General features: G+C 40.0%; 1 protein-coding gene across 4 annotated transcripts in view; it reads right to left on the bottom strand.

Moving 5' to 3' along the window:
* LOC122808806 (alpha-2-macroglobulin-like) overlaps positions 1-25000 on the bottom strand; it is a 2637399-nt gene that overhangs the window by 351871 nt on the left and 2260528 nt on the right. For all 4 annotated transcript variants that reach the window (XM_044079865.1, XM_044079862.1, XM_044079863.1 and 1 more), the window contains exons 29-30: positions 22396-22616; positions 12486-12701 (exon numbers count right to left, since the gene is read on the bottom strand). In XM_044079865.1, the coding sequence (XP_043935800.1) occupies positions 12486-12701; positions 22396-22616 (437 nt within the window). The remainder of the gene's footprint in view (positions 1-12485; positions 12702-22395; positions 22617-25000) is intronic.

Here is a 25000-nt window from a genome sequence, read left to right as displayed (position 1 = left end):
CAGTGCTGTAGTAAGAAATTTCTTGAGTTGTATTATTTCTCATTTTTCTGCTTTTCTTTCACAGTGAATGACAGTTTTGATTATTCTGTGGAGAGCAGTGGTTTTCATTCTTTTTTATGTCTGAAGTTATGGTACTTTTTGTATGAATAAAGCTGCCATTAGCAACTTTTTCAGAGTGACTTACTTTTTGTTAATGATATTTTAATGCATTCACCACAAAAACATAAACTGCACGAAGGACTGAGGGAAATTATGTGTAACATTTTATGATCAGTATTTAACAGGGACATTTCTTTCTGGCACTGGTGCTGTTGCAAGCCATGTAACTTATCTATTACATACTCTTGCAGTGTTCTAGTAAGAAATGATGGGAGGTGTATTCTGTCTCACTTTTATACTTTTCTTTTGCAATGGATAATAGTCTTAATGGTTTTGTGAACAGCAATGGTTTTAATTACTTTTGTATATGTCTAAGACTATGATAATTGCGTATGATCAAATAAAGCAATTATTAACAACTGTTTGAGAGCAGCTGACCTCTTGAAAGTGGTTGCTGATATTTTACTTTATGTTAACTTCATGCAATGGGATAGTCAGTAGTACTGACATTTTGCAGCAAGGGGTTCTCTGGTTTGTTTCTCTTCCAGGGTGCCATCTGTGTGGAATCTGTACGTCCTCTCTGTGATCAAGTGTGTTTTCTCTGGATATATGGTACTCTCCCATATCCTAGAGACATGTGATAGGTGGACTGATGGATGTAAATTGTCTTTTGGTGTGTGTGTGTGTGTGTGTGTGTGTGTGTGTGTGTGTGTGTGTGTGTGTGTGTGTGTGTGTGTGTGTGTGTGTGTGTGTGTGATATACAAGAAACAACTGTCATTCTACTTTCATTTCCCATTTGCCTAGTAAACACTATGAATGGTGTTGGCTGTTCACGGATTGTCTGTAGGACTTGGCTGCCACTCGGCAACATTGGATGTATGTCACACTGATTTTTTTATTTTATCTGTTTGTTTACCAGGGCAGTGCACTGATTGCATTGGAACAATTTCAGGCTCAGCCCACATGAGTTCAAATACAACAATACAAGAGAATTAAAAAAACTAATAATCATAGTAATACATGAAAAATAAAAACAAAACAAGACATCAGAAACACATACCAGCATGTGGTGTTATATACAATGTTAACAGACATGCAGCATTTATGGTTAAGACGAACATGAAATTAGATTGCCAGACATGGTGAAGAAGATGTGGAGGATGAAAGGAGATAGAGGATGAGAGGCTACAGACAGAGTGGTTATGTTATGTAGGCAGCATGAATATACTTGCACTGTGGTTGTTGGTAAGAGATGTGATTTGAACTGTGGTTTGAAATTGGTGCAGGTGGAAAGACCTTTAAGGTAGAGTGGTAAAGACTGTCAGAACTTAGGTGCAAGAAGGGAGAAGTGATGGTTGGTGCACTGCAGTTTTGTTTAGCTTGAAGTGTATGACCTACCTGGGAATGGCCTCTGAGATTTAGAGTATAATTTTGCTGAAATCACCAAAAGAATGAGTCATGATGTAGTCTGACTAGACAGCCTAAAAGGAGGCCTGCTCTTTCTTTAACAAGTGACCATTTGGCTTTTCATAGTGTTCGGCAGTGATGGCTGTAGTTGGGAGAGTTTGTCATAAGACAACATATTTTACTACAGGTAGTCTACAGAAAGGCATACTCAAGTTGTGGCAATAGTATTCCTTTGCCAATGGCTAATCTAGCTGATGTACTTTGGAAGATGGATGTTTTTTTCTTTTTTTTAAAAAAAAAACATCTTTATTAAATTATCACATATGACATAGACAATCTTACATTTATATAAATATAAAACAAACCACATTTTTTGCAAACATTATGCATTATAGACACCATTGAGAGAACTGTAGTTCGAAAGATTATACATAATTTATAAACTATCCAATCATTGTTAGTTAAGAATTCTATAGCTCATTCAAATCCCATCTTCTTTTAAACCGCGTTCCTCCTCTGCATATATTGTTCCCTGAATTCCCATTTTTTCCTGTGCAGTTTGCTCCTTCCCTTTTCTAAAGATCCCAATTCATGGATGTTGTTTTTTTCTTGTCCAGAAAGGGAGTGATTTAATTTCAGATCTTTTTCTAGAGACAAGCTCACTCATGCACAAAAGGGATAGTATCTGGAAAGCCTGGCTAAAAAAAAAACAAATCCCCTACCCTACTACTAAGATATAAAGAAACTAGGAACTATACCAAAAATGTGTTCAACTTGACAAGAAAAAGTTTTAAAACACAGCTCAAGCCAATCACCTCTCCAACCCTAAAAAATTCTGGTCCACCATCAACAATATCCTTCACTCCCGTAATCCCTCTACTCCAAACCCATTCCCTGATAAGTCATCACTAGAAACTGCCACCTTGCTCAATAACTACTTCATAAACACCATTCGCAAACTAAGTCCCTTAGACGATAATTCCAGTTCACCAGACTCTCCTCCCCCTTCTACCAACACTAATAAAACCCCTTTCTCTCTTAAACCGGTTTACATCTCCTATATCCACTCTCTTCTACACAAACTTATACCTGCCTCCCCATCTGCTGATAAACTACCCCCCCCTTTCTCAAACTTGCTGCCAACTCCATAGCATTTCCCATCTCCATACTAACAAATAGATCTATTCTAGAAAGCACTCTGCCTAACATCCGGACGTCCTCCTACACTGTACCATTGCACAAAGGAGGCAACTCCACTGACCCCTCTAATTTCTGACCAATAGCCATCCTATCTCCTCTCTCTAAAATCCTAGAAAAGTGTGTCCACTCCAAACTCCTTAAATACCAAATACAAGAAAACCTTTTAACCCCCACTCAACATGGTTTTCGGCCTAACCATAACACTGTTACTACTCTCCTATCCTTTACTCACACAGTTGCTGAGGCCAGGGACAAAAAACAACTTGTATCCTGTCTCTTCCTTGACCTGTCCAAAGCATTTGATACTGTATCACATCACAAGCTACTAACTAAACTAACTGAACTTAACCTCTCTTCTTCTACTGTGCAGTGTTCTCCAGCTATCTCTCAAATAGACTTCAATGTGTCCGATAGCTCACCTCCTGCTCACCTTTCTTGCCTATAAAAACTGGAGTCTCCAGGGCTCAATCCTAGGCCCCCTATTATTTAATATTTTCACCAACAATCTTCAATCTTCTTGCTGCCACTCTACCCTTGTCCAATACGCAGATGACTCAACCCTCATCACAACCTCCAATACCATATCTGATCTTCTTTCTCATACACAAAATTCTTTCTATTCCATTGAAAAATGGCTTAATGAAAACCAGATAATTCTAAATCCTAAGAAAACTAAATTCTTACTCTTCCTACCTAACTCACTCTCACACCATAAATCCTCCTTCTCTATCCACTCACTAGACAACACCATCAACAAAGCCGACCCTCATACTAAACTCCTTGGTACCACTATCGATGATCAGCTTAAATTTGACCAGCACATTCATCTGTGTATCAAAAGGACACACCAAAAACTAGGGCTATTGTACCGCAACAAAAAATATCTTACTCCTGAGGCCAAACTATCTCTAGCTAGAGCATGTTTACTGCCTGGCCTTCTCTATGCTTCAGCCATCCTCTCTAACCTACAGTCCTCACTAATCTCACAACTTGAACAAACCTGCAACAAAATTGCTAGATTTGCAACTAATCAACCCTATAAAACCCACCACTGCATAGCTTTAAAACAACTATAATGGCCATAACTTCCCCACCTTCTCATATCGCATCTCCAAATCCCGACTTCATCCTATACGAACATACTGCCTGTCCCTTCCTCTCTTCTCTTGTATCTTTCTACACCCCCACCCGACCACTTAAAAGCTCAGAACAACTCCTCCTTGTCATATGTAAACCAAACAGAAATGTAGGTAAACTGCTATATAACCACAATGTGTCCCTAGCCTGGAACAAACTACCTCAACATATCAGAAATACCCCAAACACTACTCAATTCAAAAAGCAATTAAAACAATTCCTCTTAAGCTCTTGGATTTGCCCTTGTCCTGAACCTACTTAAACCCTCTCACCCCTTCAACCCTACCTCACATCTCTCTCCAAACACCTCCCTCACATACATTTTCCCACTGTCTTTCTACTTCTATCACATTAACTCCCTTTATACCGTATGTATCTCATATCATACTAATTTACGACACTTTCCATTATCCGCTTCTACTGTGTGATTTTTTTTTTCTTTCCTCCAGTGACTTCTCCCCATACAACTCCTGTACAGTATCCTATCTCTACTTTGCAGTTGTTTGCTATCTCACTACATGCAATAACATATATCATAATGCACTATTTCTTTCATCATATTGTTTTTCCTGTTTTACCCATAGTAACTTCAACTCTCTTCACCCCTTACCAATACTTACTTTGACTTATTTGTAAATATCTATTGCTATCTAAAATGTTATTTTATTTACAAGTATTACAAATATCTATCACTTACTATTCTAAAATGCCTTTTTTCCACAAGTATAAAATCTGTTTTTTTTTTCTTGGATGATTCATGAAAAACCTACTTTTAATTTCTGTATAGAATTATACTACCGTAACTTCCTTATTGCATGTTTTTCACTATGGATTATTATGTAAAACTCTGAATGCATTTTTTATTATAAATCTGTATGTTTTTGAGAACACTTAATCACTGGAGATTTTCTCCTTGGGTCTCCACTGAAAATGGGCCTCTGGCTCATCCGGATAACCCGGTTAACAAATGTCAAATAAATAAATAAACAAACAAATATATACATACATATATATATATATATATATATTTTTTTTTTTTTTTTTTTTTTTTTATCCCGCTTGCTTGGAAGTTAAGATTTTGGTTTGGCCAAATCCCTAACTATACGAAGGATGGTAAAGTCTCAGTAGGGGGCATTGGACTGGCCTTTGATGTTTAATGAGAATGGTAACTTAACACATAATTTTAAAAATAATTTATTTATTTTATGCAATACTATATACTAGATTTCTTTAACTTAACCTGCACTTTTTGGGCATATGGGGGGTTCTACATTTGTGGAGGAAGAAAGCTGCATTTTGAAGGTTAGTCAACAATTCCAAAAGTGCTGATTTTAAACCTGGCCTTCATATGCAGGGATTTTCAGAGATAAGGGGAAAAGGAAATGGAAGTAAATAATGAGAATATATTAGGAGGTTAAAGTCAGCACAAAATAAATTAGTAATTTAAAATATCCATCTATCCATCCACAATCCTTCTTTTTCCCATTTAGCACATGGGTCTGGGGTGTCACATCAACAGTAACCATCATTTAGAGCTAATGTTCACACCACCCAATAGCTATCTCTGTTGTGGAAACATTAATGATCAAAATAAAAAAAACAAATAAATAAAATATTTATCATGACCTATTTCTATGTAATTTAGAAAGCATTTTTCAAGTATGAGAAACTGCTTGATATACTGCAATTCCCAAATTCTGTAAACATGTTGGTGCTCCAATAAACTGCCAAACACACTATATATGTAGTAGTTAAAACCTTCTGAAACATTCATATAGGTTCATAGGTTGGTACTAGGCTATCGGTCCTAGGGCCTATACAAGTCTAGCCATAACAATTGCCTGGCTATTTCTTTCCAGAATATTTACTTCCCTGGTCCCCTGTCTAGCAGGGTGACTGACGTGATCCCTGGGATGAATTTCAAGGTTCCTTCTGAAGAGGGCCAAAAAGGTGCTCAGCTTGACATGTATGGGCAGTCTATTCCAGAGTATAGGGAGTGTCTGGGTCAGGAACCTATCCCTCCAGCATGCTTTGTTCATAGTGATGACCAGGTTTAGATCCCTGGAGCAAGTGGCTTTGAGGGATTGGGATTTCTTTAAGTGTAGCATGTCCAGCAGCTCTGGGTTTGACATGGCCTTGTATGTTAAGCAGAGATTGCCTCTGAGTAGGCGATATGTGACAGAGTATAGCTGGATTTTTTTAGACGGTCAGTATAGGGCATCTGCTTTAGGCTTGTGATTCTTTTAGTGAGGTATTTCTTTCGCCTTTCCAGTTGTTGCAGATGTCTTGTAAGGTGCACACCAAATGGGGTGTTGTACTTTATAATGGGTCTAATGAGGGATGAGTACAATGGGACAATGACCTCCTTTTTTCTGGATGAAAAGCCCTTAGTGATGAGGTGTGCCACATAGAAGGATTTCCTGACTGTTGTGGTGATGTGGTTATTGAAGGTGAGACTACTGTCCACCTGTGTCCCAAAGTCCCTTATCACACTTTCGGTGTTTAGTGTACTGCCACTTATGTGGTAATTCATGGGCACATGTTTTTTCCCAAAGGGGATAACTATACATTTCTTGGCATTGAGTTTGAATCCATGGCTCTGGTACCAAGTATCTGTTTCTGTAAGGCCCTCTTGTAGAATATCCACATCATTTGGGGATTCAATAATGGCTCCCAGTTTGCAGTTATTTGCGAACTTTGTTAGCCATAGTCCCTTAGTGCTGGCCTGTACTTCAGAGAAGTAGATGCCAAACAAGAGCGGTCCCAGGACTGAACCCTGAGGTACTCCACTTGTCACTTGTATGGAGATGGATTTTGAGTCGACTACTTTTACAGTGTGGGTTCTGTCACTAAGCCAGTTGACACCCCATCGAGTGACATAGGGATTAATGCCCAGCTTAGTAAGTTTATCTATGATTCCAGAGTGGGGGATGGTGTCGAAGGCCTTGGCGAGGTCCAGATAGGCTGTGTGGACCACCTTGCCCTCGTCCACAGCTCTGGAGACTGATTTGAAGAAGTCAATCAGTTTGAGGAGACAAGATCGGCCCTTTACAAAACCAAACTGGGTGGGGTCCAGTGTTTGAAGGTTGCCAATGTCTTTGTTTATAAGTTCCATGACAATGCATTCCATGGCTTTGCAGATCAGCCTTGTCAGACTGATGGGATGATAGTTCCCAGGATCCAAGTTGGATCCCCCCTTGTGGAGTGGGATAACTGTAGCTGTGCGCCACTGATCGGGCATGAAGCCTGAGGTAAGGCTATGATCAAACATGACACTTAGGTGAGGTACCAGTTCATTTTGTAGTTCATGTAGTACACAGTCCTGGGTGTCGTCTGGTCCCATGGATGCTGCATTCTTGGCTTTGGAGAGTGCATTTTTTACCTATGTGGCCGTGATTACTGGAATTTGGCAATCTTTTGGTATTGAAACGGGCCCTTTATGGGGTGAGAGGGGGTGAGTTTGGCACTGAATCAGTCTGCCAGCATGTTGGCAATATCCTTGGGATCAGTATATTTAATGTCATTTTGTTGTAGCTCAGAGCAGATTTGAGCATTGCCATTTAGATTCTTGACATAACTATAAAATGCCTTGTGGTTGTCCTTGGAATCTTTGGGAATTTTATTTTCATAACTAGATTTAGAGGATTTTATGAGGTATCTCAGCTTCTTACTGAGGCTGGTAAGGGAGTATTTTGCATACTGGGATTTTCCTCTTTTCTGCAACAGTTTCTTCCTTCTGTTGTATACTTTGCTTATGGAAGGGGACCAACAGATTGGCTTCCTTTTCTTGGAGGAGAGCATCTTGGTTCTATTTGGAATGGCACGGTTCATGCACAAGTGGATGTGCTTGTACAGTGCCTTAGTGTAGGATTCAGCAGTCGAACTTTCAGTTCCCGTCTGCATGGGTGTCATGAAGTTTGTCACTTCTGACTTGAGTAGCATGAAGTTAGCTTTGGAGAAGTTTTTTATGGAGGTTTCCCTACTGGGGGATGGGGGTGGGATGTGGACGTCAAGGGTGATTAGCTTATTGTCAGACCTGACCAACGGGGGGTGACCACTGGTGTGAAGCATTGATCTCCCGTGTTGGTAATGACCAGGTCTAGGATATTTGAGCCCCTGGTGGGACTATGGATTAGTTGATTTAGGGTGTTGGAAATTATGAATTCCAAGAACTGTTGGGCAAAGGTGTTGGTGCCCGAGTAGTTTTCCCAATTAATGGCAGGGTAGTTGAAATCACCCAGTATTAGGGTGTTTGGTTGTATCTTAATATTTTCCAGTTTATTTAGAAAGGTGTAGTGAAAATCTTGTGGCATGGTGGGGGATCTGTAACAAGCTACAATTTAAATTGCAGTCTTACCTAGTGTTAGTTGCACCTGGAGAATTTCAGATGCATTGTGTTGGGCAACTAGCCTGGAGGAGTGAATATCCTTGGTGAATATGGACACTCCTCTGCCTTTAGTGTTTAGTCCTGGTTTGGTGGCCAAAAGGTGTGGTATGAGTTGTAGCCTGGTATTGCAGGGGTGCTCTCTGGAGCCTTGAACCAGGTCTAAGTTACAGCACAGATATCGATGTTCTCCATTTTTAGAAGTGCCTCGAGAGAGTGATTTTGAGGTTTAGACTTCTAGCATTGAGTAGCATTACCTTCAGATTTTGCATGCTTATAACTGTTATGGTGGTGGCTTTGTCCTTTGAGCCTTACCTAAAAAAGGCACTATAGGGGTGGCAAGAGCCTTAGCCAGTAACCTGAATCCCAGGGACGACAGGTGCAGACCATCTCTGGCAAAGCATCGTGGTTTGTTGATCATGTTGTCCCAGGCAGACAGATACTGGCTCTCCTTTGAATGACATCAGAAACTTAGCCAATTGTTGAAGTCAATCATTTTGTCCTTATACTGTGGTATCATTCTGGGCGAACAGGAAGCTACTCAGGGCTAGGGTCATACCTGCCTGGGCCACATGATTTCAGAGCTCTTCCATGTCTCTTTTCATGTAGTCCAGGGAGGTACGTCTCAAGTCATTCACTCCAACATGGACAATGACAGAGTCATATTTGTACTTGTGGAGTGATTTCAGTGCATGCGTGATGTGGCGGATTCTGGCATGCAACAGGCAGCTGACTGTAATTTTCTCCTTGTTCAGCCTGGTGAGTGGGACATCAGTGTGCCTGACTATAGAGTCACCACCTATGACTAAAGTGTTGGGTATGTTGTCTTGCCTTAGGGGCTGTTGCTGGGTGGCACACTGGTGTTGTGAGCTATGTGACACTTTGGTTGTGATTGGTGTTTGTTTGCGTTTCAGCTTCGGAGGTCCTTGTTGCTTGGGCAGGTTAATGTTAACGGCCTCCACATAAGTGGGTTTAGTGTTACTATGTGTGGCTGTTGGTGGCGTGAGTTTTGAAGGGCTATGTGTTGCTTGAGGTGTAGTGCAGGTGTTAACATTCTCCTCTTGATTGTCTAGCACAATCTTGGGTAGAGAGAGCTTTGCTTCCAGTTTGGCTATGTAAGTGCTTCTCCCGCAGGTTGTAGTGTTGGGTAGTAGGAGGAGAGGGTTGTCTGTGTACATAAGGCAATTGCTGCATTGCCCCAGTATGCCCAGATTTACCGGGTGGACAGGAGAAATCATCGGAAGCTGACCCTTGGACATGCCTGGTTCGGTGTTTCTTTTGTAAAGTACAAGAGCTGTTTTCCCTTACCTTGGCAAGGTACTTTGCAATTATAGGCTGTTTAGCGCCGTGGTGCTGCGGTAGCGTTGTCGCCTCACAGTAAGACGCTGTCTGGTTTGATTCTCAATTAGAGTGTCTTCTGCATGGAGACATGCGTGAATGGGCGTACCTTCGTTGAAGGTTGTGCGTCAGGGATGACAACTCGGCACGTAAAAATCTACTGCCAATCATTAGCGGACTGGAGTTCCGCTGTGGCGACCCCTAACCGGGAAAAGCCGAAAGACACAACAACAAGGAGAGTTGAGTGCTTGTATCAGTTTAAGGCTTCCTAGTGCTTTCCAGCAGGTTTTCGAGCAAGTGATAGTCGCAGGGATTCAGATTTTAGTGCTACTACTGAGAAACCAGCTAGTTCTAAGAGAAAGTTTGAAAAGGAGACTTTCTGGCACCGGGAATAGTTTAAAGTGCTAGACTAATAAGCTAGTAAAAGCGCAGGAGAGCAGAGAACTAGCAGATGTAAGAGAAAAAACTGAACAGCACCACTCAGAAGCTTACAAAAAGTCCTGGATACAGCAAATCTGTATCTGGGCTACACTAGTTCCAGGAAAGGTAAGAAAAAATAAGTTATGTCCTTACCATAACGTTCCATGTGAATTGTTCATCTTGCCTTTTTGTTCTTACACGTGGGTTTGGAGTTGATCCCTCGGCTCCGAGTCAGCTGCTTTCAAGCTCAAACTCTCAGAGAAGCTTGAGACCCAGTGTATATCCCATGATGCTCTACTGTAAATCCCCAGATCTAGTACGCTGCACCCTAAGACAGCTAATGAAAGAAAACCCAACTACAGTACCTACCTATCCAGGTAGCTATAGATTTGCAGATGGAAGAAACCCTGTCCAAAGAAGACAGGCTGACAAAACCGACCAATCCACCAAAGCAACCATCTTTCTCATCCGGAGGGGGAAGGTGGGAGGGAATGTAAGAACAAAAAGGCGAGATGAACAACTCACATGGAACGTTATGGTAAGGACATAACTTCTTTATGTGAAGTTGTTCTATCTCGCTGTTTTGTTCTTACACGTGGGTAGCGTCCCAAGCACCCTAATCCTGGGTGGTTCAAGGGAGAACATTCCTGAGCACAGTGGAACCAAAGGAAGCCCTGTCCCTGGAGGTCCTGTCCTCTTTGTAATGAGTGATAAACGTGTGAGGTTTTGACCACATGGCAGCTGCACAGATGGTATCCAAGGGCAAACGAGCTGCATGAGCTAATGACGTAGAAACAGCCTGGGTAGAATGGGCTTTGACATTAATCGGTAGTGGCTGATTAGTGGAGGAATAAATGAATTTAATGCAGTCTGAAAGCCACTTAGATAATGTGATTTTTGATACCGCCGAACCTTTCTTGTTCTCTGCGTAAAACAGAAAGAGTTGATCCGATTGTCTGAAGTCTTTAGTTCTGTCCAAGTTGAATCTTAATTGTCTGTGAACATCCAGCTTGTGTAACATATATTCCAGTCTGTTGGTATGGTGTCTAAAGAAGGTTGGGAGTTCAATGGACTGATTTAAGTTAGTTTCTGAACAGACCTTGGGAAGAAAGGCAGGGTTTATCTTGAAAGGGACCCTATCAGGGTAAAATATCAAATATGGAGGCTTGCAAGATAAGGCTTGAAGTTCGGATACCCTACGTGCAGATGTTATGGCTACGAGAAATATAGTTTTCCAAGACAGGAACTTCAAATCACAGGATGACGCGGGTTCGAAAGGGGCGAGCATCAATTGGGATAAAACTAGATTCAAATTCCAGGGATGTCTGACAGGTGGTCTGAGATGGTGGGTCCCTTTCAAAAACGCCTTACAGAGTCTGTGGGACATGATATTAGACCCGTTAAGCCCTACATGAAAATTGGAAATGGCAGCCAATTGAAACCTTATGGTGGCAGCAGCTGTGCCATCATAGAACAAGGAAGTCAAGACAAAGCGGCGAGATAGAACAACTTCACATCAGTTTTTTTTTTTTATTAGAAAGTGAAGAGGCAGAGGATAATGAGATAATTCAATATGCAGACGCTAAAGGGGTGGGCCTTTGCTAAGTTCTCACTATTAACAGTAGAATGAGCTGATGTAATGTGACTGGGGGGGGGGGGGCTCAAAGCCACCAAAACAAGAACTGGGAGGGTGGGTGAGAAAAAGAAGTTGTACAGATTATAGAGATTAAATCAAAAGTGCAGACAATAAATGAGAATAAACTTTTATCATTTGTATGTGTCTTTTTTAAACATCTTTATAAAACATGACACATTTTTGAAAAGTAAATTAGGTTCCTATACAGTAACAGAAAAGAAAACAAATTATAATATAATTTCCTTTGTTATTTTCATGCAGTATACATTTTAACAGTTTTCATTCACTCCACCTTTACATAAATTGCTTAACTTCTACCCTCCCTTAAATGTCATTACTCCTCCCGAGCAATATGCTGTGTGTATTGTTCCCACACATTCCATTTATTTATATGTAATTAGCTCCTTCCTTTTTCTAAAGATCCCACAGTCAGTTCTTTTATCTCCTTTACAATATGCAGTGTTTCAGTTGCAAGTGGTTAAGATGTTGATTTCCATTTTCAAGGAATTGCTTTTTTTGCAGACAATAGCATTATTCACAGATGGGTAGAGAGAATTTTCTTTTTCTTTTAGAACTTAAGAACCCGAAAGATAAAATACCTGTTTTAGACAAAAGCTGGCTACATCTAAAATAAGCTGCCCTGTCTGGTTTCCCTGAGGAAAAAAGGTAAACTGTTTAAGGGTCTAATGTATAAAAAAATAGACTTAGGCAGACTGTAACACATCTCTATACTAGAGTGACTATTTAAGGATCAATGGTAAAAAATAAAAACAATTGCAAGAAAGGGCAGAAACAACAAATTTTACATTTTAATTCAGCATTACAAATAAGGAGTTGGTTTAATGTGAGTATGATCCAACTAACCTGAAAAAATAAACAGCCTTTTCCTGTCACTTCTGCACTGTACGTGCCAGGAATGTCCTTAAGCGTAGTCTGTTGAAGCAGTAAACGATTATCGTTTGTAATGTGGAACTCTTTCACAACCTTTTCATTAGTGCTGAGTGATACTGACATGTCACCTTTTTCACTGTATGTTAATCCAGCATACTTAGAAAGGGCATGAAGGGCTACCACAGTATCCTAAAACAAGGAGATGAATAAAATAAGCATATAGAATATAATATTATACATTTTATATCTGTAGCTATCCACAGCTATCTAAAAATATACATCACTTCATCTAAGCCAGCATAACAAAAAAATGTAGTTTGCAAGTGGGAGGGACAAGTCTCATACACTCCTCCTCATATGGGGGTCTCCATCCCCACAAACCTCTAACTTGTAAATAACTCCATGGTTGCATTACAGTAGAAGAAAGGGAAAAACATTAAAAAACACCATGAGTTTGCACAATCTAGCACACTGTGGCAAGTAAACTGCAATATTACTTATAAATGTTTGAGAGAACTGATAAACCTTCCTCTTATTATCAGAATTATAACTGGTAAAATGTATTGAAGAATATCATTAAATCAAGTGTGACTAGATCACTTTTTTGACCATTTGTGATTAGGTAAAGTGACAGTTAGACCACTTATAAGACAACCATTAGATATAGATATAGATATTGTAGTAGTAACAGAGAAGGTACATAGGCTTATACGAGTCATACTAAATCTTTAACTTCTCTTCCAGTGTGTGTGTGAGATAGCACAATATAAAGACATTTTTAGAAATTTATGTTTTGTGTGTGTGTGTGTGTGTGCGTGCGTGCGTGCGTGCGTGTGTGTGTGTGTGTGTGTGTGTGTGTGTGTGTAATGCATCAATCCAATAATATACAGTGTTATTAACTATTTCTGACATCATAAATTCTACTGGTTTTGTATGTAAAATATCATTAATAATAAGATACACTAATGCTGACACCATCACTGAGTTTTTTGAAGAGATTTATTTTCGCCTTTCACATATCCACTCTCAGACACACACCTACACACACACACACACACACACACACACACACACACACACACACACACACACACGCACACACGCACACACGCACACACATACATACACACACAAATTAACTAAACAAAAGAATCATTAAATAACACAATTATTGTCATTAGAGCTGCTTAAAACATTTGGAAATAAATAAATCAACAGTTATTCTTCAAGCAAGTTGCTTCTTCTCCAGCTGACTAACTAGTAGGCTCTGCTTGTGTGGATGTAAGAAAATTCAGGGATGTGAGTTCATGGCCGATACATCATTTGCCAGCTAAAGACAGGACAGAAGATTTTGAAATATACAAGTATCTGTGCACATTTCTTCAGTGAACTGTATATAATGAAGATCAGTAAAGAGCTTAGCCCATCAAAATGACTGCAACAGTATGGGGTCACTGTGCTTGGGGAGGTTTTGTTTTGCATGTGGGGAAGTCTTTGAGGTTAGCCACATAAGAGTAAGGTCATTCCTGCCTTATCTAGAAATATTCCTTTCCTACATCATCAAATCTTCATTTTGTCAAGAGCAAGCAATCAGAATGTAATTATATTAAGGGCATAAGATACAATCAAAATAAATAAATAAATGAATAAATGTTCAGACAATGACCCCAATAAGAAAAGACCTTAAAGGGGTCATTCATCAAACAGCATCTTCCATTTTAACTACAAAGTTGCACTGATAACTGATCACCTGTTGTTTATTATTAATAGTTTTGATAACATTTCTAAAATAAAATTAAAAGACCAACAGAATGTAAGCTGCACTGTTTAACTTTACTATGTCTCATTACATGAAAATTAGCATCAAATCATAGCTCAAAGTTCACTAAAGTTACACATGCTTACAACTGTCAAGAAATAACAGCATTTTATGTATACCTACAAATGTCAACCATAAATGAAATTAACAATCCGCAATCAAAAGCCAAATAGAAAAACAGTGTTTTATATTTGAAGTACTTTGCCTCTGTACCCTCCTGGGTTGCCGATGCCAAGGAAGATGAAGAATGGTAATACTGCAATAAATTTTGTCTTTATCTCCCATCCACTTACTTACCTTTGGTATACAGGGATGGAAAACTGTACTTACTCCATCTAGATTTGTAAAACCATACCTTCAGTGAACAAGGTTCAATAAATATAGATTTAAGCTATATTTATATGCATATTTGTACATGCAGCAAATCAAATGACTGCTGGACTGTATTTAGTTATGAAGGCAGAAATGCACACATGTAAAATGTACCCCAACGCCAGCAGAATTATAGGGACATTTTTCCCTGGCTTTATTTTTCATATCTGAATTATTTGCAGATGGCAATGGAATGAGGCATTATGGCTGCTATCATTCATTATTCACTGCCTGGGAAAAAAAAAGAAGACAACAACTAACTTTGTGGATAAAATTATTATTTGACAAATGGAAGCAAATTAATCTCTTAACTTCCAGGTTGCTGGATCTGACAGCCCACTACATAGCAGCGTTGTCATTACTTATGTATGGAATTCTCCATTTTGCTTTATTCACAGTATCAAGAAATAATTCTACTCATCTCAGAATTCTGCATTCACAGACAAGCACTATATATCTGTGCTAACTCATAGGAATGTTGCTGTATTAAGTAGTTCCCAGCTAATCAGACTTATGAGGCATGGAAGAGTGTGAACATACTGAATGAAGGGCCACACAAGAAAAGAAGAGATGCAGTTATAATGAAGCAAACAGATACAGGTTATTTGGCAGGAATAGTACTAGAGTAGGAAGCATGATCGATGTGATGGATTTCACAGCTAAGAGAGGTTAGTGTGGCCATGTCAATGAGTGTTCATTCTCTCAATGTAGCACCATAGTGCTTCAACTCATGCTCATACAGTGCCTTCCACAAATTTAGATCAGCTACTAAACAGACAGGGACAAAAGGTGAAGGTGTCTTGATTTACATCAACAATAAACATATCTCAAGGCTGGTCAGACAAGACAATGCACTTGAGCTTCTCCATGTTCAAATTGCCACATGAAAAAAACAGTACCACTTCCTTGCAAGCTATAGGCCCCACTCTATGACCTAGGAAACCCATATCATGTATTTACATTTAAACTTACTTGAAACACTCACCATCCAACCCAATACCATATTCATTGCCAACTGTAATTACCCCACTATTAAATTGGAAAACTATATGACACCAACTGTATAGGCACAGAGATTCCTGGATTTTGTAAACACAAACTCTCTGGACCAGGTTGTCAACACACCAACCAGGGGTGCAACTATACTGGATCTAGTCAGTCCTCACTAATATAGGAGAGTGCTGCACACCCCCTAATGTTTCCCTGGTAAAGTCAGACCACAAAATGGTCTCCTTTGAAGGAAAAATAAAATGTGGGCCCCCAGCTAACCCTGAAATATTCAGGGACTATTCTATGGCTAACTTCCTGCTATTAAGTGATAACCTAGCAACATTTCAAGCCCCCATAAATGCTGAGAACACTGCTGCCTAAGCAGAAATATTCACAGAAACCCTATACAAGTTTGTTAATAGCTTTATAGAGGCAGCTGTACTCATCAGGAAGAACAGAACTAACTCAAAAACAAGCCAGCCTGGTGGAATATCAAAATCAATAGACTGTATAACAGAAGGAAGAAAACTGTTGCAAAAATTAGAAGGTGCAGTACCCATCAGGATAGAAAACTAAACAAACCACTCAGAGGGCAAATAAAGTCAACCAAAGCTAAATTCAAGATAAATGTTGACTCCCAGGCCAAGGACAACCACTAGACATTCTTTAGTTATGTCTGCAACCTCAAAGGCAATACGCAATTGTTTGCAGAGCTCATTGTAAATGGAGCACCTATACTGTGCCAGACGATATAGCAAACCTACTGGCCGACAAATTCAGCTCCACCTTTACCCCTTCTCTCCTCCTCAACCTTCCTTCAGGAAATACCATCAAATATAACTCCCCCTGCTATCACTAGGGAACAGGTCCTTAATGTTCTTTCAAAGGCCAAGAATCCTGTATCAGTGGGCTCAGACAATGTCCCAGGGTGCCTCCTAAATAGCATGAAACATGACCTTTCAGGCCCTCTGGAATTTCTATTTAACTGTAGTCTCCAAACAGGCTTTCTGCCTCATGAATGGAGAACAGCAACAGTCATTCCTCTGCAGAATAGCAACAGTCATTCCTCTGCAGAAAGATGGTCCATCTACAGACCCTGGAAACTACAGACCCATAAGTCTGACTAGTCTCATATGCAAAACAAAGGAAAGAATTACCATGGAAATGATCAATAATGATATAGTATGCCTCCACACACTGGACTCAACCCAATTTGGTTTCGTCAAGGACAGGTCATGCCTACTCAACCTGGTGGATTTCTTTGAGAAGGTTACCAAAGCAATGGATGAGGGAAAAATGGTTCACACTGCTGACCAGGATCTGGCCAAGGCTTTTGACACAATACCCCACTCAGGCATTGTTGACAAACTGAAGAGGTCAGGTACAAACTCTTATGTCACCTGGTGGACAACCAACTGGCTCACAGACAGGACCTAGGAAGTTAGAAGTTCACCTCTACAAAGAGGCCAATTACAAGTGGAGTCCCTCAGGGATCTGTCCTGGGACAGCTCCTTTTTGATACTTACTTTTCTGAGGTCAAGGCCAATGTCAATGGCTTCTGGCTGTCTAAATTTGCAAATGATGAGCTGTCATTTAATCCCATACCAATACAAATGTTCTTCAGGAAGGGCTGATAGACAAACTACTGGTGTCAGAGCCATGGACTAAGACTAAATGCCAAGAAATACATAATAGTATCCTTTGGGAAGTCATCAATCCCTCATATTGACAAAACACTCATTAGAGTTGACCCAGTAGTCCAGGATTTAGGGACCCACATAGACAGTAATCTAGCCTTTGACCATCATGTGTCTACAATAGTGAGAAAATCATTCTATGTTGCACAACTTATAAACAAAGGTACGGCATCTAGATCCAAGGAAGTCATTGTTCCAATGTATTAGGCATTCATCAGAGCAATCATTGTGTTCAATGCCCCCTTTGGTAGCTACCTAACCAGATATATCCAGCAATTGGAATGTCCACATAGGCTCCTCATTAAACAAAATAAAGGGTGTAAGTAACATGTCCTATGCAGACTGCCTGAAGGCCCTAACCCTGTATTCTATCTCCTCCGGGCTTTTGAAGGGAGATCTATGCCTGGCATACAGGGCATTTTCAGACCCCACTCTGATGGACATCCTGCATATCCAAAAAACAAACAGCACCAGAATCACCCATTCTAAAGACTTAAAACTTGCCTGTGGTATAAACAGGACTTGCTGGAGAAACAGGTATGTATCCCAGAGACTACCACATCTCTGGGACAGGCTCCCCATCCACATGAAACAGAGTTCCTCCCTAATCCAATACTTCAGCAAGAGTTCCTCCCTAATTCAATACTTCAACAATTGGATGGGGAACAGGAAATTCATCCTTGGTTTGACACCTATATATTCTAAAGGCCACATGCAGCCTGTAAATGGTTCATCTCCCAGGCCCCTGCTTGTAAATGTTTCTTCTCCCAAGCCCCTGCTTACACTTATCAAGGGCACCAGAACTTGACACAGATTTGGGATGCATGGCTAGGCTTAAAAAAGCCCTTGTGGTTGTTAACCTAGTAAACACCTATGAACCTATGAACAACAAGGGCAGCATACTGACCACATGACATATCAATGTGGGCAAGTTTGACTCTGTTCGTCTTATAAATTGGGAGACAGAAAAAAAATAGAAGGGGAGAAATGCAATCAGAAGAAAATAAACAAGGATAACCATAAAGTATGAAAATTGTTGGGGAGGGGCTTGGAGAGGAAACAGGTCCTTTTTTGTAAGATACGCAAAAGAAGAGTTGATGAGGAAGGTTACGAGGGTCAGCTATGGATGGAATAGAGGGAGAACTACAAGCAGCAGGGGCCAACAGACAACACACAGGCATCCAGATGTGGTATAAATTCAAAAAGGCAACATATCTAGTGGGTCACTCACACAGATGACCAGTGGTATGGGCTATTTGCTTCCACAGTGACCCAATGGATGTGGTCTGCTAGTCATGTAACTCCTCAATCAATATCAGAAGATGCTGCACACTGCACAGGAAGACATCAAATTGCTGGTACACCTTGGCAGTCTTTAGCCTTTGCAAATGACAGTTGTAGACCAGGGGAAATCCCTGTTGTCCACTTTCAGAAGATGAACCTTTGCCCATCTTCTAAGAAGCAGAAGCAGACAGCACCATTGCCTTTTCCAGGATAGCTCCAGCACAGGGCCATACCTGGCAGCCACTGGTGAGCCAGGTCCAGCGAGATCACCTGGTGCAACCAAGAGGACTGCAACCTCACCTCTTCCTGTGCCATAAATGGACCTTCAGAAGGTTGACAAGATGGGAAAAATGATAACTTAGATATACTATAAACACAGTTAAAGCTGTACTGTGAACTGGGACAGGTATAAAACACACCCTGCTGCCAGAAAAGGTGCTCTTACCTTTTGTGATATCATTCCACTGCTGCTACTTAAAAAACAAAATGCGTACTCTTAAGTATACATGTACAACAAAACGCTTACATTTCAGTCTCTCTTTACAGAACTTGCTTCCCACTGATGAAGAAAGTTATGGAGTTTCCTCTTCAGCTCACAGTAACTAAGCTGGCATTGCTCAACAGAAAAGTTGATGCTGATAGCACCACTTATCATCCCAGAAGCTCTTGCAAGGCATTTTTCTTCCATAGTCATAAGAGCCAAGCAGGTACTTCCTAAAATTCCTGAGCAGGAAAACAGGAACTTCCTGCTATCCCTGGCATAAAATGCTGCAGCCCAGAATTCCTCAGTCCTAAAATAGCCATGGCTACTCACTCTGATCCACCAGAAGAGGAAAATGGTAGTAATTTTTTGTGAATAATGTTTGTGCAATTTAGCACTGCACTGCAGCACTGCACAATGGCACTAACTGTAGTATACACATGCTGCATGCATGAGCATACATTTCACACACTTAGAGGTCACCATGGCATACATAGCAAAGGTGAACATGTTTGTATAGAACATTGCACATCAGCAACTATTCACAGATACTGGTGTTAATGGATTAATTACCATACCCGCCATATTAATGGGCTCTTGTAGCACTGTATAAAGTCCAGTGGCATTTCACGCTGCACTGCTCAGAACCATATCATTGCAAATGAGAGGAATATTGGTAAAGCTCCTGAAGACTTAGAGCTTCACAGAGTTAATTAAGGAGTCTTACCTGGTAAAGTACTTCAGCAAAGAAAATACACCTCATGGTGTATGCCAGTGGCAGTAAGGCAGATGACATGGTATATGTTTAACTAGTAACCCATAACAATGGCATGGCACTGTGCCATTTTCCAGTTTCTTTGGGAAGGGACAAACTATAAACATTGAAATCCTGGGTAAGGGCACTCCGCAAGGGGTTAGAGTTCCTAGACCATACGCAGAGGAAAGAATTCAATATGTAAAAGGGAAGGAGGCTGTGGCCATGGCTAAGAATATAAAGGAGGGAGGTTGTGCGCTTATCAAAGCCAACATATTACACTCCATCAGGGTGTTCGCATGCAGTCTTGTAGTTATGCACTTTCCATACCATGGACTCATCAAATCATGCTACAGCACCACAAGTCAGCACAGAGGACATTACCAACTGTCTTGTTGTAGATTAAACTCACCCCTGGAAGATGTGATCCCTGACTCCCCACTACCTCTTCACAACCCCCACAATACATTATTTATTTATTTATTTATTTATTTATGTATTTGCATTTGTTTACCAGGATGGTCCAGCTGGGCCAGAAGTGCCCATTTTCAGTGGGAGAAAAGCTCCACATATAAGACATTTCACATACAGTACAGAATTTACATTGAGTGAATGTAGTTTTTTTGAAGCATGTTTGCCTGATGAAGCCCTGATGGCGAAAGTTTTGGCTTTTGTGAGAAGTTTTAACTTGCGATTTTTAAATAAAAGATTTTGAGTGTTCTAGCACTTTCTTTCTTTTTGGACATATTATTGGCAGCTTATACAATTGGTGAAAAAACAGTACATAAGTAATCATTCTTAAATCAAATATATTATACAAGCAATACAGAGTATATACATGAGAACATTCCATAGGAGTAGTTTTCAGCTAGCAAAATTTATATAGGACATGGCTACCATGTTCACCTCTCATAAGGTTGCTCTTGCCTGTCAATCCCCCCACCATGAAAGAGGTGTTGATGACTGTGCACTGCCCACACACTAACGTGGGTATCATGACATCTGATGCACAGCATGGCCAATCCAAACACTGCTCTACATAGTCCAGGTGTAATGCCATATGCATCATTTTGTTCTGTTATTTGTGTTATGTGCCAGTGTTGCAATGTACTGTACCTGCATCTAACTTTGCTGTGGTTTCTCCCATGACTCTTCTCCTTGACCTTCAGCTGATGCTTGAGTTGTATGAAGGGTCCTACCATGGTGCTTCCTGTTGATCCATTTGTTTGTACAATACCATGTTGTGCAACGCAGCACTTGCAACAAAAATGTTGTTTCAAATGTCTGGATTGTATCAGTGTTCAAGAACAAAAGGGACATCTACAATTGTGGGCAGTATAGAAGTATTAAACTCTCATCACATTGCATGGAAGTTCTGGAAAGGGTGACTGATAAATTAATATACTGAGTGGTAGACAGTAAGATGGGAAATGAGCAGTTTGGATTCAGATCAGGAGGCAGCACAATCGACCAGATGTCTGCAGTTGGACAGATACTTGAAAAGAAGCTAGAAACGAGGAAAGAGTACAAATGGGCATTCCTAGACTTGGAGAAAGCATATGAGAAGATCCCAAAAAAGCTCATTTGGGCAGTCCTGTAGTGGTTCGTAGTCCCAGAAACATTGGCAGAATTAGTGCAAGCTATGTACAATGACCCAGTGGCTCAAGTACAGTATTCAGTCTTACACAGTGGTTCCCCGTGGGAGTGGGTGTGCATCAGGGTTCAGCTCGGAGCCCACCGCTACTCATACTGGTGATGGACTACATTACCAAACATGCCAGAGGTGACACGTCAACAAAACTGCTGTATGTAGACAATATGGCATTACAGACAGACTCTGAGCAAGAACTTCAGCAAAGGGTAGGGGAATGGAATGCAAAACTGAAGGTACATAGGACAAAACTGAGTACCGATAAGAAGTTGTTATGGCAGCTAATGGGGGAAATCAGAAGAAGCTAAAAACTGAGATAGAAGGAAAAACAGTGGAACAGGTTAACATCTTCAAGTATCTGGGAGGGGTGGATGAAAAGAAGGGAAGTCTAAATGAGGAGGTCAAAGCTAGAAACAGAGGCACTGCAGCCAACTGGTACAGAGTGTCATGGGTAGTGTATGACAGAACAATGCTTAAGAAGCTAACATTAAGGTATACAAAACAATGGTGTGACCAGTACTACTGTATGGTACAGAAACCTAGGCAGTAAAGGCAGAGCAGCTGAGGAAGTCAGAGGTGATGAAGTGCTTGAGATAGGTGGTAGGATGCACAATGTGGGACAGGCATAGAAATAAGGACATAACAGCAGAAGTCAGAGTAGCTCCAATTACAGGAAAGGTCAATGAGAACAGATTATGGTGGTATGGACAAATGTGCAGGAAAGAAGAAGACAATATGGTGAAGAAGATTTGGGACACACAGGAAAACAAGAAGAAACGAGGGCAAGATTCTTAAGAACTAAAACATGTTCTGGAAACAACTGATGGTGACATACCTGTGTGGATGAAAAGCCACCATAAGGACCCTGCTGGGAGATAATCCATTTCACAATGGGAACTGCATTACCAATATCCTCTCCAGACACATTGGCTTTATACAGTATAGCAAGAAGAACATAGCATGACATCTCTACTTCTGCTGAAGCAGCACGGTACCAGCAGTACTGGCATTCCTTTTCTTCAGGCTTTTTAGGACGTTCCCAGTGAACTGTGTCATCTAGAGTAAAGAAAAACATACATAAGATCACAATTAAACAATGCAGATATACAGCTAGACCATACTGATTATTGAAGTGGTTGTTAAAGATGTTTTTAAGTAACACATAGTGAAATGTAAATGCAACTTGGAAAAGATCATAATGCAAACCCATGAGACTACAGGCCTGAAAACATACCTTCCAGGCAAAAACTTCCTGTAACTGACAGCTAAATAATCAAATACTCATGACACATGTACTGACTCAGCAACTGTACAACTGTACAACTGTATAAAATGTAAAGAAAGCATTTTTGCAGGACACTCCCCCCCCCCCCTGCACCTCCTTACTAATCCATGCTAACCCTCACCTTTACCTAACACAACCTCTAACCCTGCACATTGGACCACCTGGACATGAGCAGTTATTACTAAATGCACTCTTGCGTATTGACTATCATTTCTATGGTAGTACATTGGGATAAAACTTCTTCTTTCGTTTTTTTCCCTGTTAGGGGTCGCCACAGCGGAACTCCGGTCCGCTAATGATTGGTAGTAGATTTTTATGGTGCTGAGTTGCCAACTCAACGCCCAACCTTCAACAAAGGCACGCCCATTTAAGCATGTCTTCTGAAAGCCACTCGACTGCGGGGAGAACATGCAGACTCCACACAGAAGGCGCTCCAGCCGAGAATCTAAAGGAAGAACCTCTTGCTCTAAGGCGACAATGCTACTGCTGCACCACAGCGGCTAGGCTTAAAATGATCTCTGGTTCAATAGCCTAGTAATCTCCTATGATGCTACGATCCTTATCTTAGAAATACCCTTTATATAATACTACCACTTTTCAGACACACTGAGACATGGTATTGTTACAGTTAGAGATTTTTTTTTTGTTTTGTTCTTTTATTTGATTTTTAGTTTAAAAAGATCACAAAAGTAGATTGTTCATCTTTTTTGAAGTTAATTTCATGTGCGGTTTGGACTTCTTTGTCAGTTGTAAGTTCTATATTTTGATGTGTCACTATTATGTTTCACTGTAAGTGTTATGATGCGCCAGTATGTTGGTAAACAATTTTATATATATATATATATATATATATATATATATATATATATATATATATAAAATCTGTATCAATGTATCTATATTTATATAGCTTATATATAGATATAGATACATATCCATATATAAATATATATATATATATATATATATATATATATATATATATATATATAGAGCGAGAGAGAGAGGTGTGTATATGTGTGTGTATACCTTCATATATCTATATATTTATATATATATATATATATATATATATATATATATATATACACACACACACACACACACACATATATATATATATATATATATATATATATATATATATATATATCTATATATATATATATATATATATATAGCCTCCCAGTAAGACGTTGTCCTGTTTGATTCTCAGCTAGAGCATCTTCTGTGTGGAAACATGCGTGAATGGGCGTACCTTCCTTGAAGGTTTGCGTCAGGGCCGGCAACTCGGCACGTAAAAATCTACTGCCAATCATTAGCGGACCGGAGTTCCGCTGTGGCGACCCCTAACCAGGAAAAGACGAAAGACACAACATATGTATATATATATATATATATATATATATATATATATATATATATATATATAGGTTCACTTTATAATTTTGAAACAATGAAATATCGAACTTCAGTATTTCAAGACTATAAAGTCGAATACTTGGAATGGCAAAAGTGCATAACCGCGAATCTGAATAGTTCAAATTCGTGGTTATGCTTTAACGGTATGTGACGTGGAATGCGCCATCTGGATGGTTTCCGGTTTAGTATGCAGATTTAGGTGTAATTTAAGGTAAGTGCCTAATTTATAAGGGTTTTAGGTAGTTGTGTGAGTGTATGTGAGTGTGTTTGGAAGTTGTATGTGTGGGTTAGGGTAGACAGGTAAAAGTATGAATGTTTAAATGTTGAATGTGGGGGTGTTTGTATATATGTGGTGTGTGCACGCGAGGGAGTGTAGAATGGTTGTGAGTTTGCTGTCTTTTTCTGTTTGGTGCGATCTTGGAGTTAGAAAATATAAGTAGGGGGTGGGGGTGCAGGTGGGCTTGCCCCCCTGCTTATTTGTAGTATAGGTTTGTTAGTTTGTATTGTTATGTTTGTCTCTGTTTTTTTTTGTAGTGTGGGTAGTTTGGTGTTTGTGTAGTGTGGTATGTGGTGTGTTGAACTTTGCGATTTTAAATTTTGCGGTTTTGAAGTTTCGGTGTTGTTTAAATTCAACTTTATAGTCTCGAAATACTGAAATTCGATGTTTCAGTATTTCGGGATTATAAAGTGAATCCGTATAAGCACACACACACACACACACACACACACACAC

Source organism: Protopterus annectens, chromosome 8.part0, assembly GCF_019279795.1.
Source record: "Protopterus annectens isolate FY-2018-M chromosome 8.part0, PAN1.0, whole genome shotgun sequence".
NCBI lineage: Eukaryota > Metazoa > Chordata > Ceratodontiformes > Protopteridae > Protopterus > Protopterus annectens.
This window is presented reverse-complemented; position numbering and strand designations above follow the sequence as displayed.